This window comes from Abrus precatorius, unplaced genomic scaffold, assembly GCF_003935025.1.
Source record: "Abrus precatorius isolate BTA unplaced genomic scaffold, Abrus_2018 Scaffold4, whole genome shotgun sequence".
In the NCBI taxonomy this organism is placed as follows: domain Eukaryota; kingdom Viridiplantae; phylum Streptophyta; class Magnoliopsida; order Fabales; family Fabaceae; genus Abrus; species Abrus precatorius.
The window spans coordinates 13,481,064-13,494,849 of NW_020874384.1; the positions used below are offsets into that span (position 1 = coordinate 13,481,064).

The 13,786-nt window shown below is 27.8% G+C and overlaps 1 protein-coding gene across 1 annotated transcript; it reads right to left on the reverse strand.

The window, feature by feature from the left end:
* Positions 1-1,922: 1,922 nt before the first annotated feature.
* On the reverse strand, positions 1,923-2,291 carry LOC113866031. Its single transcript, XM_027500922.1, has one exon. The coding sequence runs from the start codon at positions 2,289-2,291 to the stop codon at positions 1,923-1,925; it is 369 nt and encodes a 122-aa protein (XP_027356723.1).
* Positions 2,292-13,786: the final 11,495 nt, after the last annotated feature.

Here is a 13,786-nt window from a genome sequence, read left to right on the forward strand (position 1 = left end):
TTTGAGTAATTATATAACAAGGGGTCAATTTATTATATATATATATATATATATATATATATAATAAAAATTACTTTTAAAAAATGACAATAAATGTTTAGAAGTAGCAATAAACATCATTCATTTCCACCCTTATTACATTGTCATCACCCAGAAACCTTAACATCTCCACCTTGCTCTTTAATGAATCCTTAGATGTTGGTTGAGATTCTACCTTATTATTCATCATGGAGTAAATATTTCCAGTTGATCACTGTCTTTTTGCATTTTTTTTTATTTGCTCGTAGACATGTAATGATAAGTTAAAAGAAAAAAAAAGTTTTATCATAAAATATCAAAATTGTAAAAGTTTTTTCAAATGTTTATTTTTAAAATATTTAGTAGAATGTACTTACAACTTTTATATTATATGTCAATGGGCACACAATAATATTTTTTTTTCTTTTTTACTTGTCATTAAAAATTAAACGGCAAGAAAAGATTTTGTAAAATAACAAAACTCTTTCTTTCAAATTTCTCTCTTTTCAAATAATTGATTTCACTTTACACATGCATCTATCTCGATCCTGATTGATAACCCATTCAGACAGCACTTTTCACGAACAATCTTAATTTTGTACTAAATAGAAAACAACGTTCCTATTAAAAAATGCATACATAGTATATCTTTTGTCTGATCCTTTTAGCAGCATTGTTACTCAAAATTGATCTGAAAACGATCATGTCACTCTCTTACTTGGTCATATGGGGGTATAAAAAAAGTAAATAGGATGAAACACAAATGTTGCATCGATTCATCTTAGCAACATGGTGCATTGTAGAATCTTCGATGTTCTTTGAACTTTGTCAAATTTTCTTAGGTACGTCGTTGTCTTAACTATGTAAATGAACCAAGGAAGCATTGATGTAAGTTCACTAAGTTGGCTGCACGTAACCGTTTTGATAGTTTGATATATTTGACTAAGTGCACACATTCTATGATTATAGTGCTTTTGATGCTTACAGTCGCAAGTCCCTCAAACGTGTGTGTTTGTGTGTGCTCCAAGATTGTAACATTTTCTAGAGTAAAAAATAAAAATTATGATATTTAAATGAATAAAAATTCATATTTTATAGGTGAATTTTTCTAGATTTAAGGGGACATCATTATTTCTAGATGTATATTACTGAATTTTCAAAATATCATAAATGTCCTTGTGGGAGGTTTTCTGCAACTTTAACTTTTTGATAAGAAAATTCTAAATGTAAAACACTATATTAAATCTAGTTACAAATGGATGTTATCTACTGGTCTATGTTTGAAGGACCCTGAGGCCCCCTTGAATGTTATGGCCCCAGGCAAATCAACTTTTTTCATAGACACACACAGAAAACTCCTTTCAACCTTTGCACAAAAGTACCACAAATAAATTTATTACAATATGAACCAATCATACATTTTTAGTTTAAATATATTTTTAGCTTTTAGTTTGTTATATATTTTTTTTTAGTTTTAATACTTTATTTTTTAATTAACATTTAATTTTTTTTATACTAATGTGATGCAATAAAAAAATTGGCACGTAACAAGGGTTAAATTTAAAAATCAAGAGCTAAAAATAAAATTTTACAAAAATATAAAGATTAGAAATAAAAATAAGTTTTTCATAATCGAGAATTTGTATTCAAAATACATTTTCCGAAGTCTTATCGTTATGTTAAACATGCTTATCCAGTTGGATGTATTGTTAATTTATTTATTCTCTTCCGTTCATCTATATTTGCACAATCTAGATAACTACAACTTCTACGAGCAGTCCCATAGATATACACAAGACACCTTTGTGATATATTCACATGATCATTAATTCAATAATAGATTGATAAAGCATAACAAAATGAAACACAAAACTTCACATATATTCATATGGAATAACCAAAATCTATGAGGTGTCAAAGCTCAACAAATCATATTGAATCTGGTGTTGGTTCAAGTATGGCTCCATCAATGATCTAGAGAATAACTCACTGTACTCATGAGGTTTCAACAAATTAGTGGGTTCAGGCAAATAGCCCTGTGCAACATCCACCCTCCATTGTTGAATCTCACTATTCTTGTGAACACTTTGATCAGAATGAGCATTTTCTTCTTCCACAGACATGGACATTTCAGCAACATTGGAGTATTGGCCGGTGAGCTCTTGCACAAGAGCTCTAAAATTTGAAGCATTAGTCTTCACCTTAACTGGGCTTGAAATATATGTAACTTTGATCTCCTTTTTGTCCCTTTTGCTTGCCCTTTTGTTCTTCATGACTCTCGTTGGGTGATGTTGCAGCGACAAAAACAATTAAAATGAAACAGTGGTGTATTTATGTGTCTCTATGGTTTGCAACAAAATGTGCATACATATAATATAAAATGTTCAAGTTGCCCAAGCCTTTTTATATGTGCATAAGGGTGCGTTGTTGGTCAAATGGGGTGCTTCGACGAAAGTGGGTGCGATTTGAAAAAATTGGAAGAGAAAAAAGGATGGTAGTTTGACTGTTGAAATAGTGAGACATTAATTATATAATCTGAAGGATGAGATTATAGACGTTTACGTGAACCATAAGCAGTATGAGTATTTGGGTGACACCGCTTATGTTACGTTTATTTAATCATTATTGTTTGTGTTCAATGAATGAATCTCGCACGTGCGCAGCCTTGTCTGACTTGGATTCCGATAAACTTCACTGCTTAGAAACCCTGCCACCGGTTGTGACGTTAGATTCTTTATTTTTTCTGTTAACGATAAGATTTGACGGGGGCGTATTCTATGTTTCCAGAATGCTATCATTATTAATTTTTTTTTAAAATTTAGTAAATTATGCAAATTGAAAAAATTAATATTTAATATTTAAATAATGTACAGAAATTAAATATTCAAACTAAATTAAATTTAAAATAAGATATAAAAAAGTCGTATAACACAATTAAAAAAATGACTCTCATCTTTTAGAAATAATGATTCGCTTTTAATATATAAAGATGGATCTGAAAAATAACACTTAACCTGTAATCTTAATAATCTTGCGAGTGAAAGAGTAAAATTTTAATTTTTTTTTAGTTTAAAATTATAAATATTATGTTATTTAATCTGTTTTTCTACACATATACACACGCAGTTCATCTCAAAATTAATGAACGTATTTAGAAAGTTGTTTCTGCACAAAGGATGAGACTTATTAAGTTTCTTATATCATTGATATTATTATAACAATTTTTAAATTAACTAATTATTAATAAAAACGTTTTATGAATTTTTTTTAAAAAAGGTATTTTTTATTTGTAGCATATTTTTGTTTGTATTAAAACGGGTCACAATCCGGTACAAATATATTAATTTATTATTTGTTTTAGTCAACTTAAAGTTTGATTTTTTTTATTTAACACATATTGCTTTAGTACTTTTATTCAGCAATGAAGATGAATTTTCATGATATGTTTTCTCAATATTGTTGTTGAATTTTTAAAAGTTGTTAATTATTTATTTCTATTGTTTTATTTAGCAAATCAATATCTAGATTCTAAGTTGAGTTGAATTGATAATTTTTTAGCTTCCTATAAAGGTAAGTTAGAGGTGAGTGACCTATTTTGATGACTTTACATATTTTAAATAAATATTGTTTGGTTTAAGAATTTGGTAACAAATATTATTTGAGGTGGTTGCAAGTTTTTACATTTTACTTTTTAAAAATAAATTTTAAAATAAAATATATTTAGTCAAAATAGGATTGAATTAGTTTTTACCTCAATATTAAAATTAATTTAACTCATTTTTTAAAAGTTATTTTAAATTTTGATTTTTAATTTGTATAATTTTTTTTAATTTCCATGTCTTTTTTAAATTCTTAAAGTGTTAATATCATTACATCACTATATCATTGTCATGATCTCTTGTCACTATTATCATAACTAATATTGTTATTACTAATTACTATTTTATAATTATAGTTACTACTAACTACTACTACCATAGATGATTATTGTTGTCATTACTACTATGTCATTTATCACCATTTTTAGTATCATTGTTATTGATACTATCATAATTATCACTATTGATAATCACTTTTATTATTTTCTTTTAGTTACCTTGAACATTTTATTGTACTATTGTCACCTCTCCTATCAATTTGTCATTGATACTACTATATTCATTATTATTATAACATGATATTGTCAATTACCCTTAATAAACATTGTTAGTCATTACTTTTATATTTTTTCTCTTAACCACTTTAACTATTTACATTTATCATTATCATTTTTATAATCACTATCATAATTATCGTTGCTATTATGACTATTCATCATCACTATTGAATTGTTACTCCCATGGCCATATAGTACAACTATCATTTTAACTATCAACTATTATTTTTGTTGCTACTATTGTTAGTCACTTTATCTTTTATAAATATAATCATAAGTAATTTATGTGTAATAGATTTTAAATTTTGAAAGTATAACAAAAAATTAAAACCAAAATCATAAAAGGATAATTTTTTATATCCTAAACAAGCTTAAAATTTTAATTATAAGTTTTACATTACGCCAAAAATAGATTTTTGGAGCACAACTTTGGATAGCAGTTAGTAAAAATCACTTTATATAAGACACTAAGAGAGCAGTTAGTGTTGAACTAATATCCAATGTAGCCTTATTAGAGCGGTTCTATAAGAATCACTTTTTAATATACACTTTTGAGAGAGGTTCATCTAGAACCACTCTCGTAAGTGTACTTTGGAGAGTGATTGTTAAATAATTGCCTTAGAAATGCTATATTTTAGAAAGCGGCTCATACGTGGAACCGCTCTTAGAACTTTACAAAGCAATTGACACATGAAATCGCTTTGAAAGGTATAGATTAGAGAGCATTATTACTTAACTGCTCTCAAAAGTATTTCAAATTAAACCTTAAGCCCTAGATCTGGTTATCCCTGTCCCTGTGCCCAGTCTATACCTCTAAATTTGTCTCTGTTCAGTGTTTTATGAGAAATTTTGGTAAAAGAACAAGCATTGTTGACATTGCATTCACAATTTTAAGGTATATTCATGATTCTTTTTTATTTTCTGGCTATGTTTGGACATTCACGCTCCAACTTTGTGTTTGTTCACTTATATGCATTTGTGTTTTTTACGTTGAATAGTTACAAACGTTCCACCTCCATCATTGGCTTCAGGTGAACTGCAACAAATTAGTGAAACTACGTTGCTTCTATTCAAATATTGACCATTGCTGCGTGATAGAGAGTATGAAATTAGTTTTTATTTAGTAAAAGTTGATTTCAAAAGGTTGAACTTTAAGTTAGTTAACCTCTGATATATTGTTGAAATAGTTATCTAGGATTTGTTGAACATGATATTAGGATACTAGTTGACTGTAATGCAAGAAATTAATGTGAAAATACAACCTGTGATATTTTTAGAATGGTTATTTAGGATTTGCTAAACATGATATTAGGACACTAGTTGAATGTAATACAGGTGATTAATGTGAAAATGCATTTTGATTGTTGTGGAAATTGAAGTTGTGCATTGAAAACATATTTTGTTGTGTTTTTGTTGTTGTTCCAATATAAATAGAAAAGGAACATACTCTTATGCTGTTTTGAGAATTGAAGTTTATCTATTAAACATGATATTGTTGTGTTTTTTGTCCCCATTATGTAAATTTGCTCTGTGTATGAATGAAATTGATGTTCTTCCTTATGGAATGTTATGAATGCATGATTATTATTAGTGATTAAACTTTGTAGGATATGATTTGAAATCTAAAATTAAGTAAAGCCTTAGTTTCTCGTTTGAGATTAAAAATAATAATTTATTAATCATTATTTTCAATCTTAAATTGTCCAAGTTGTACAATTTGTGAACAAAGATATTCATTTATTGGTTAGCATTTGTTTCTCATAATGTTATATTTAATACTTGACAAAATTTGAGTTTGGAGCATTTCTTATTGTCTCTTGGTGCATGCTTGATTGAGATAAATAATCTCATATTCAAGTTGTGTACTAGGAGACTAATGCAAAATGTTGCCAAAATTTTGTCAAGTAAAAAACACAATATTTAAGCAACAATTGTTAATTAAGGTATAAAAAAGTTTGTTCTCAAATGGGATATGGCCCTACCATATGAGAGTTAATAAGACATTCACATTTGTAATTATCGTAACCGTAGTTGGAGCAAATATGGATCGAAGTTGAATGATAGTTGATCGTTTAAGTGAAGAATATGAAGACGAAGTGAATGAGTTTATTAGTTTTGCGATTGAGCATGCAACTGATGTCAACCTTATTCCTTATCCTTGTTGGTGTTGTTTGAATATGCTGTAAGTAAATGCAGAAGAATTGGAAGAACATCTAATGTGTAATGCAATAGATGAAAAATATACTTATTGGACAAAGTACGGTGAGATAGAAGGTAGAAGTACATCAATTAACATGCAATCAAGTGTCTATTACTCAAAGAAATTTAGTAAATTCTTTCACTGATGGAAAATTCACGGAAGAAGAAATTAATATGGAGGACGATCCTTAGAGAAGTGTTGAACATATGTCAATTGTAGATACATTGATAAATGACAAGGATTTTTATGCAAGACATGATCATGAACAGGGTATTTGGTTAAATCCATCATTTCATTTCATAAAAGGTCATAGGAAACTTAGTAAGACTCCTAAAAAAAGAAAAAGGTGCATCTATTAGTAATTTTGAATTGATTATATTATGTTTTTATGATTTTACTTTACTTGAATGTAATTATTTAATGTTAACATGTATGTTTATTCTTGCAGAGATTACTTCTTCAAATAACATGGAAGGAGGTTCCCTCATCACTCTGCTGAATTGAAAAAGAAGAAGACTCAAGAAATTACTAAACTGAAGTCCATTAGCAAATCAAGGAAATTAGGACAAAAGCTATAAGTAATTTAAAACCTCTAATCAGTCAGTGTGCATATCTTTTATGCTAATATTATTAACACTTGTATGTCTCATTGCTTATAACTGCATATAGATTGGATGGAATTCAAAAGGGTAATCGATTGACCTTAATAGATCCAAATTTGCACATTTTATCGGATTTGTTACTAGGAGTACAATGCCAATCAGTTATTTTGATTGGATAAATGTGTCTAGTAATCTTAAAGAACACATATGGGAGCAAGTAGAAATAAATTATTGTTTTCAATAATTCTATATTGGTATAAAATGATGGTAGTATCTGATATGTGTTTTGTTTCCAATAACAAACTTTTGATGTGGAAAATATCCACAAAGATATAGTTCTTGCATTAGCAGGATGAGATCTTCGTGCATTCCGCACACGGATAAGGAAACATATCTTGGACAAGGATGGAAATTGTCTCTCCTATCTTCTAGAGAAGTATTATAGATTCATCACAGCGACTAATCACTAGATGGACTTTGTTAACCAAAGTTGCATAGAAGATTTTAAGGTAATTTGTCTTTTATTTAATTCAATTATCATGTCATTTGGAATTGGTAATTGATTTGGTTATTTTTTAAATTACTATTTTTAGAACGAAAGTGAGGCTAATGCAGTAAAGGCGAAAGGAATATGCTCAGTTAGAGTAAGGTTTAGTATATAATTTTGTGTGATATGTAATCTTGAAATAGTTTTTTTTACTATTATGTTTTGTTTAACACTTGCATTTAATCTACATTTTTGTGTAGATTGTTACATTTGGGTCTAATTTGACTTCTGTACCCTGACATGTTCTATGGAAAGATGCTAGGCTAAACAAAAAAGGTGATATTGATGATGAAGGAGTTCAAAAAATGGTCAATAAATTTGTAAGTGGTTGAGCTTAATGTCTTAGTACTTTCAACATTTTGTCCTTGTATTTGAACTCTTTTTTAATGACCTTTGAGTTTATGTTATGTTTATTGTAGGAAATCCTTTCATAGGTTACTCTAGAGCCTGAGTTTGAATCAACAGCTCGAAATGACATACTCTCTCAAGCACTTAATGTAAGAGAGCATCCAGGTTATGTGAGAGTTGTAGATTTTAGGATGACCCAAAAATCTGCATTTGAGCCAGAACCATCATATCCACACCCATCATCTACCAAGTGGCAGAACATAAAGTATTAGATAGTGCATTTGACCAATGTAGTGGCACAGTTGATAGGGGTCAAGGACTACCCCCCATTCATGTTAGGTTAGATATCATTCAACCACTGTCTCCCCACCACCATGTATGTCACTCTCTTTCAATATTGCTCCTCAAATGCAACCAATGGCGGAGGTAGATCCCCAAATGCCTGCAAATACACCTTCTAACAACCACAAAGGCAACTACATAGCAATTGCATATGTTGAGATTCTAGATGTATTTAAGCTCCATTAAATTATTATTTATCTTTTAATGTTTACTGCTTTTGATTTAATTAGAAAAGAATATAACAAATTTATTTTTGTAGGGTGATCATGACTATATGTTGTATTTAAACACCCCTTTTCGCGTGATTGCAAAAGGTAGAGTATATCATACAGTAGTTGGAGACTTTTTACACAATATGACTCTTCCTCTAGAGCTTGGTAGGGTTTCAAAGAGGTAGTGCAACAACACGAGGAAGAGTTTGCATTGCCTGTCCCAAATGAATAAGCAAACCTAATTTGCTTGAGAGATGTCATTGGTACTTATGTTGCTTGGCCATTGTCTCTAATCACTTTGAGACCCAAGGTATGTATACACGCTTCTTTATAGTTTGAAAGACTGGATGTTACGATACATATATATTTTGTTTAGGTACATAAACAAGTACTTTGATATATTTCAAGTTGCCTATTTATCAAGTAAAGGGTTAGGGAAAAAGACAGACTACTCAAAAGAGTCGATTACTGGTACATCTAATAAAGGTAGCACTGCTTGTCATTCATCAGAGATTCTTGAGTTGGCACAAGCCCAAGGTGCTGCATGCTTGGATATGATAAAGCTTTTTGTAAGAAGTGATCAAGTCATTGATACAACTATAATTTATATGACAATTGAGCACTGGAAAAAAGAGTTCTATGACTGGTTGAGTGCCTCTAGCATTAACCTTTACATATGGTAATACGTCGACATTGGTTGAGTGCCTCTAGCATTAACCTTTACATATGGTAAATTACTTTACAACTTATATAATTCTATAACAATTTTTAACTTTTTGTTCATTTCATTATATAATCCATTTCAATTCTTATTTTGCACTACAAGATATTGATGTGAAGCTTACTTGCATGGGACAAATAAGGCAAGTAAATTCTCATTTATATCTCCATAGAAATAGACGAAAAGCTCAATCCGAACTCACATCAACATAAAGCTAAAATGTTGAAGCGTCATATGGTAGAAGATCACTTGATTTTTGCACCTTACAATGTTAGGTAAGTTAATCTGATTGAGCATTACTTTATGTTTTATAATTTAACATATAATTTTTAATTCTTGTAATCTTAAACATATATTTATACTTTTGGTAGGCAACATTGGATCTTGATTGCCATCAATACCTCTGATGAAACTATGTATTATATAGATCCTCTACGCAAGCAATTGAAGACCAAAACACATATGCAGAACATATTTAACAAGTAAGCATGCATTTATGTCAAACAACTATGATTAATATTATGTGGTTCAAATGTATCTAATTTCTTTCATGCATCATTGTTAGTGCTCTTGTCACGTATCGAACAAAGAGGGAAGTGCAGCCCTCTAGGACAAAAATGCATCAAACAAGATAAGTCATTGTACAGGTAACACTATGATACAATGTGTTTTTAATTTTTAGGTTAATATTAATTACATTATATATCTCTCTGTATTAATGCTGGTTTATTTATTTTTATCTTCTTCACAGTGTTCAAAGGAAACAAATAACGATAACTATGCATATTATGTGTGTCTATTCATTGGGGATGCTTTGCACTGTAGACAAACTATAATTCCAGTTAATGTAAGACCTTTTCATATGCTAAACAAGTATCACAGAACCTATTTCATCATGTTAACTGTCTGTCATATGCTTATTATTTAACTTAATTAATTAAACTTTGTGTTTTATTATTTTATCTTCAGTATTTTTCAGAGTTCTAGATGTCAACTTTTCCTGACAATAGAATTCATCAAGTGCAAAAAAAGTAGTGTACATATTTGTACCATATTTATTTAAAAGACACATTAAGCACAATAGATTCATAGTGGTTTTTTACAAGACTTAAACAATTTTCTTTTAAGGCATTAGGCAAAAAGTGTATATATGAGATTATTTTCCTCCTGTCAATGTAAACTCTGTGATTGTAATCTGTACAGATGCAAGACATTAAGTCTTTAGTGTTATATTTGATTTGTAATTGAATAATGTAATGTGCAATTGCTTTAAAATTCTAGTATATCAAACTTTGATTGTAATTTCTATTCTGATTGCACTGGTTCTAAATACTACATGGTTTATCAGGTATGCTAAAATTTAAAATAATAGTATTTTTATTAAAAAAAAATTAAAAAAAAAATTCTTAACTTTGGAGAGTAATTCATGAACAACCGTTCTGCAAAGTACACTTAAAAAAGCAATTATGGGTGAACCGCTCTCAAAAGTAGACTTTGCAGAGTAGTTACAAAAGAACTGCTCTCATAAGTCCAAGATAAGAGAGCGGTTAATTCTGAACTGCTCTCTTTGGTCCAGCTTCTATATACGGTTCCATGTGAAATTGCTTTCTTAACACTCCAAAATGTCACGTATAGAGAGTGGTTATGCGGTTAACCACTCTCTTAAGTGTACTTTTGAGAGCAGTTAAACACAAAATCGCTCTCCAAAATAAATATTTGAGAGCAGTTATTTAACTATTTTCTTAAATTGAAAATATTACATAGCACGAGATTTTATAATATTTATAATCACTTTCTACGTTGAATATAACTGCTCTAAAATTTCATTTTTGACATAATATTATCATTTAATAAATTTTAAATATGAGTCTTTAGTAATTAATTAATTTATTACGATGTAAATTCAGGTAACTAATTTTGTTAAGCGGGGCATGTTAATATGAGAATAATCCAAAGGCTGAATCTCGAGAAAACCATTTTCATAAAAATATAATAAATAATTACTATGAGATAAATAAACAGAAACAATTTTGTAAATCAGTCTCTATGACTGAAATAATTAAAAGGTTTTATCATAAGCAGTAAATAATTCAAAAGGTCTTTCAAATTCTATTTTTTATAAGGATGATCTATTGATCAAACTATGCATTTTAACCTATTCTAATATAATATATTTATTCATTGAAACCATGACTGGCTAGCTCATCGATCATATGATTAATGATGCATTTGGACGTTGAACGTTGAAAAGAACAAAAGTGACTAAGGTGCCTAAATGTGGATAATCAAAATGATAAGTTATAAAAAGTTTCTAGATCACGAGTACTGATACCATTTTCTTAAGGCAAAGGTTAATAAAATTGTAATGCATCACTGCGTTGAAATATTCAAAATGTGAGAGGGAGTGTCAATTGTTACTCTTCATTATCTTTTACCAGGTTTTTAACAACTCACGTCTTTGTCCTTCTGAAAAATTCTTAATTAAAAGGTTGTGTTATATTTGCTTTTATTCCCACTCTTATATATTAAATATCTAATTAATAATTGTTTTAATTAATTAGTATTAAATATATAAATCAAATGAAATTGATTATATAACTTTTTATTATATTTTTGAGACAAAATAGGCTTCAGTTGTTTTATATTTTATACATAATTATGATTAATTTTGATTTTTCACTTAATATTAAAGGTACTAAATTTAGCATAATTAAAATATTAGTAATAATAACACATTTTTAAATAAATGATGAAAATTATTGTTTTTTAATCGAGTTAATTAAATAGGCAGTGAAATTTAAGAAAAATACAGCTATTTCTCAATTACTAATTGATTTGATCGTTGATTGGCCAAATAAATTTTTAAGTTAACGGAAGATTAGATGGAAAAAAGTACAATACAATATATTAAGAGTATGTTTAGCAAAATTAACATATAATGATATAAATTAGTTGAAAGTTAAAAAATTATTTAAAAATTGAAAGTTAAAAGTTACTTGATTGAATTAAGAGTGTTTGATAAAATATGTTGTTAATCTATCTAATAAATATAAAATGAAAAAATAAAAGCATCATAATTAAGTAGATCAAAATTTACAATTTAGTAATTATATATTTTACAAAATTATAGTTTTTGTATTTAAATTCATTTTAAATAATTTATATTCTTCAAATTAAGATAATTTTTTAAAAATAATTTGTTTAAAATTGCATATATCTCTTACTAAAATTCTCCTTTAGAGTATTTAATACAATTATATTCGCGCTAAAATTTAAATTAAGACTACATATTAAGTTAGAACAAATCCCTAATAATTGATCCACGAGCTCTATGGTAATAAATTTTTAACTTTGCTTTCATTTATAAATATTTTATCATAAAAGATAAGATTTAATGACTTTGTTAATTTTTTTTAAAATATTAATAAATTTTATTTTCTAAAATAATAAATATTATGAAATTTATTTATTTATTATTTGTGACATTTTTTAATATACCAAAAATAAAAAAAGTATGATTTAAAAAATAGAACAAGTAAAGAAGTAATTTCTTAAAAATAATAGGAACAAAAATGACAAAAAAAAAGCTAATAACTAAAAAAAAAATACTAGTATAAGCAGCATTCATAAAAAAAATACTACGTAATCAAACAATATTATTTTTAAGCAAAGTTTTTAATTAATAAAATAAACTTTCAGTTAATTCAAATGCCTAGCCAAATATAAGTGTAATTTATTGAATTTAATTTATCTTTAAAAAATATATATTATTTTTCTTAAAATGATATTCCTTTTAGTGGTATAGTTTAATTCGCTTAATGTGAACAAAATCGTTTAGTTTTTTAGTCAAAGAATATGAAATATGCGTAGGAGTATGAAAATATAAGCACAACTTTTATTCTATAATAATATATGGACATGTATTTATTTTATCTTCGTATTGATCAAATTAGCAATACATCAAATCAAATCACGTAATTTGTCTTGTAACCTTTTTTATATAAGTGATTGAATATGAGTTTTTAATGAAAAATCTTTTCTTTTATATATATGTATAGATGATGCTCGTCCCAGTTAAAGGGAGTATATATACATGTTTCGTCCAAAATAGGTAGGTGGAGATTCAAATCAAAGCAACAAAATGACCATAAAACATGTAGCAGAGCTCAAATGTTGTGAACTGATTGCCTCGTACAGGTTGGTGATAGTCAAAGGGATGACTTGGAAAGTCATCAGATTTGAAAACAGAAAAGGAAAGTTTGACTGACAATCAGATGTTGAAATAAACTATAGTTATGTGAAGTTAATATCAAATGTGATTTATATATAAATAAAATAATTTATTATTATTTTTTAAATATGCATATTTTAAAAACATATTTAAATATAAAAATAATTAATAGTAGTTGTTTAAAACACTTGTTCAAATTTCTTTTCAATAAAACTAAATACAGAAAATTGAAAATTAAGAGAAGTCACGTTAAATCTTAAAAGTCATACATATCTTCTGACCTGCTACCTTGATTCAGCTTTGGGATTAAGCTTTCTTGGCGGCTATCACTGTAGATGTTTTCTTTTTGGAAGTTAGTACAATAAATAAAATAAAAAAACTCTTTAGTTAATTTTTAAAGTTACACAGG

Excerpts from the sequence above, each read along its gene's own strand:
- LOC113866031 (XM_027500922.1), bottom strand. The coding sequence starts at position 2,291 with ATGAAGAACAAAAGGGCAAGCAAAAGGGACAAAAAGGAGATCAAAGTT.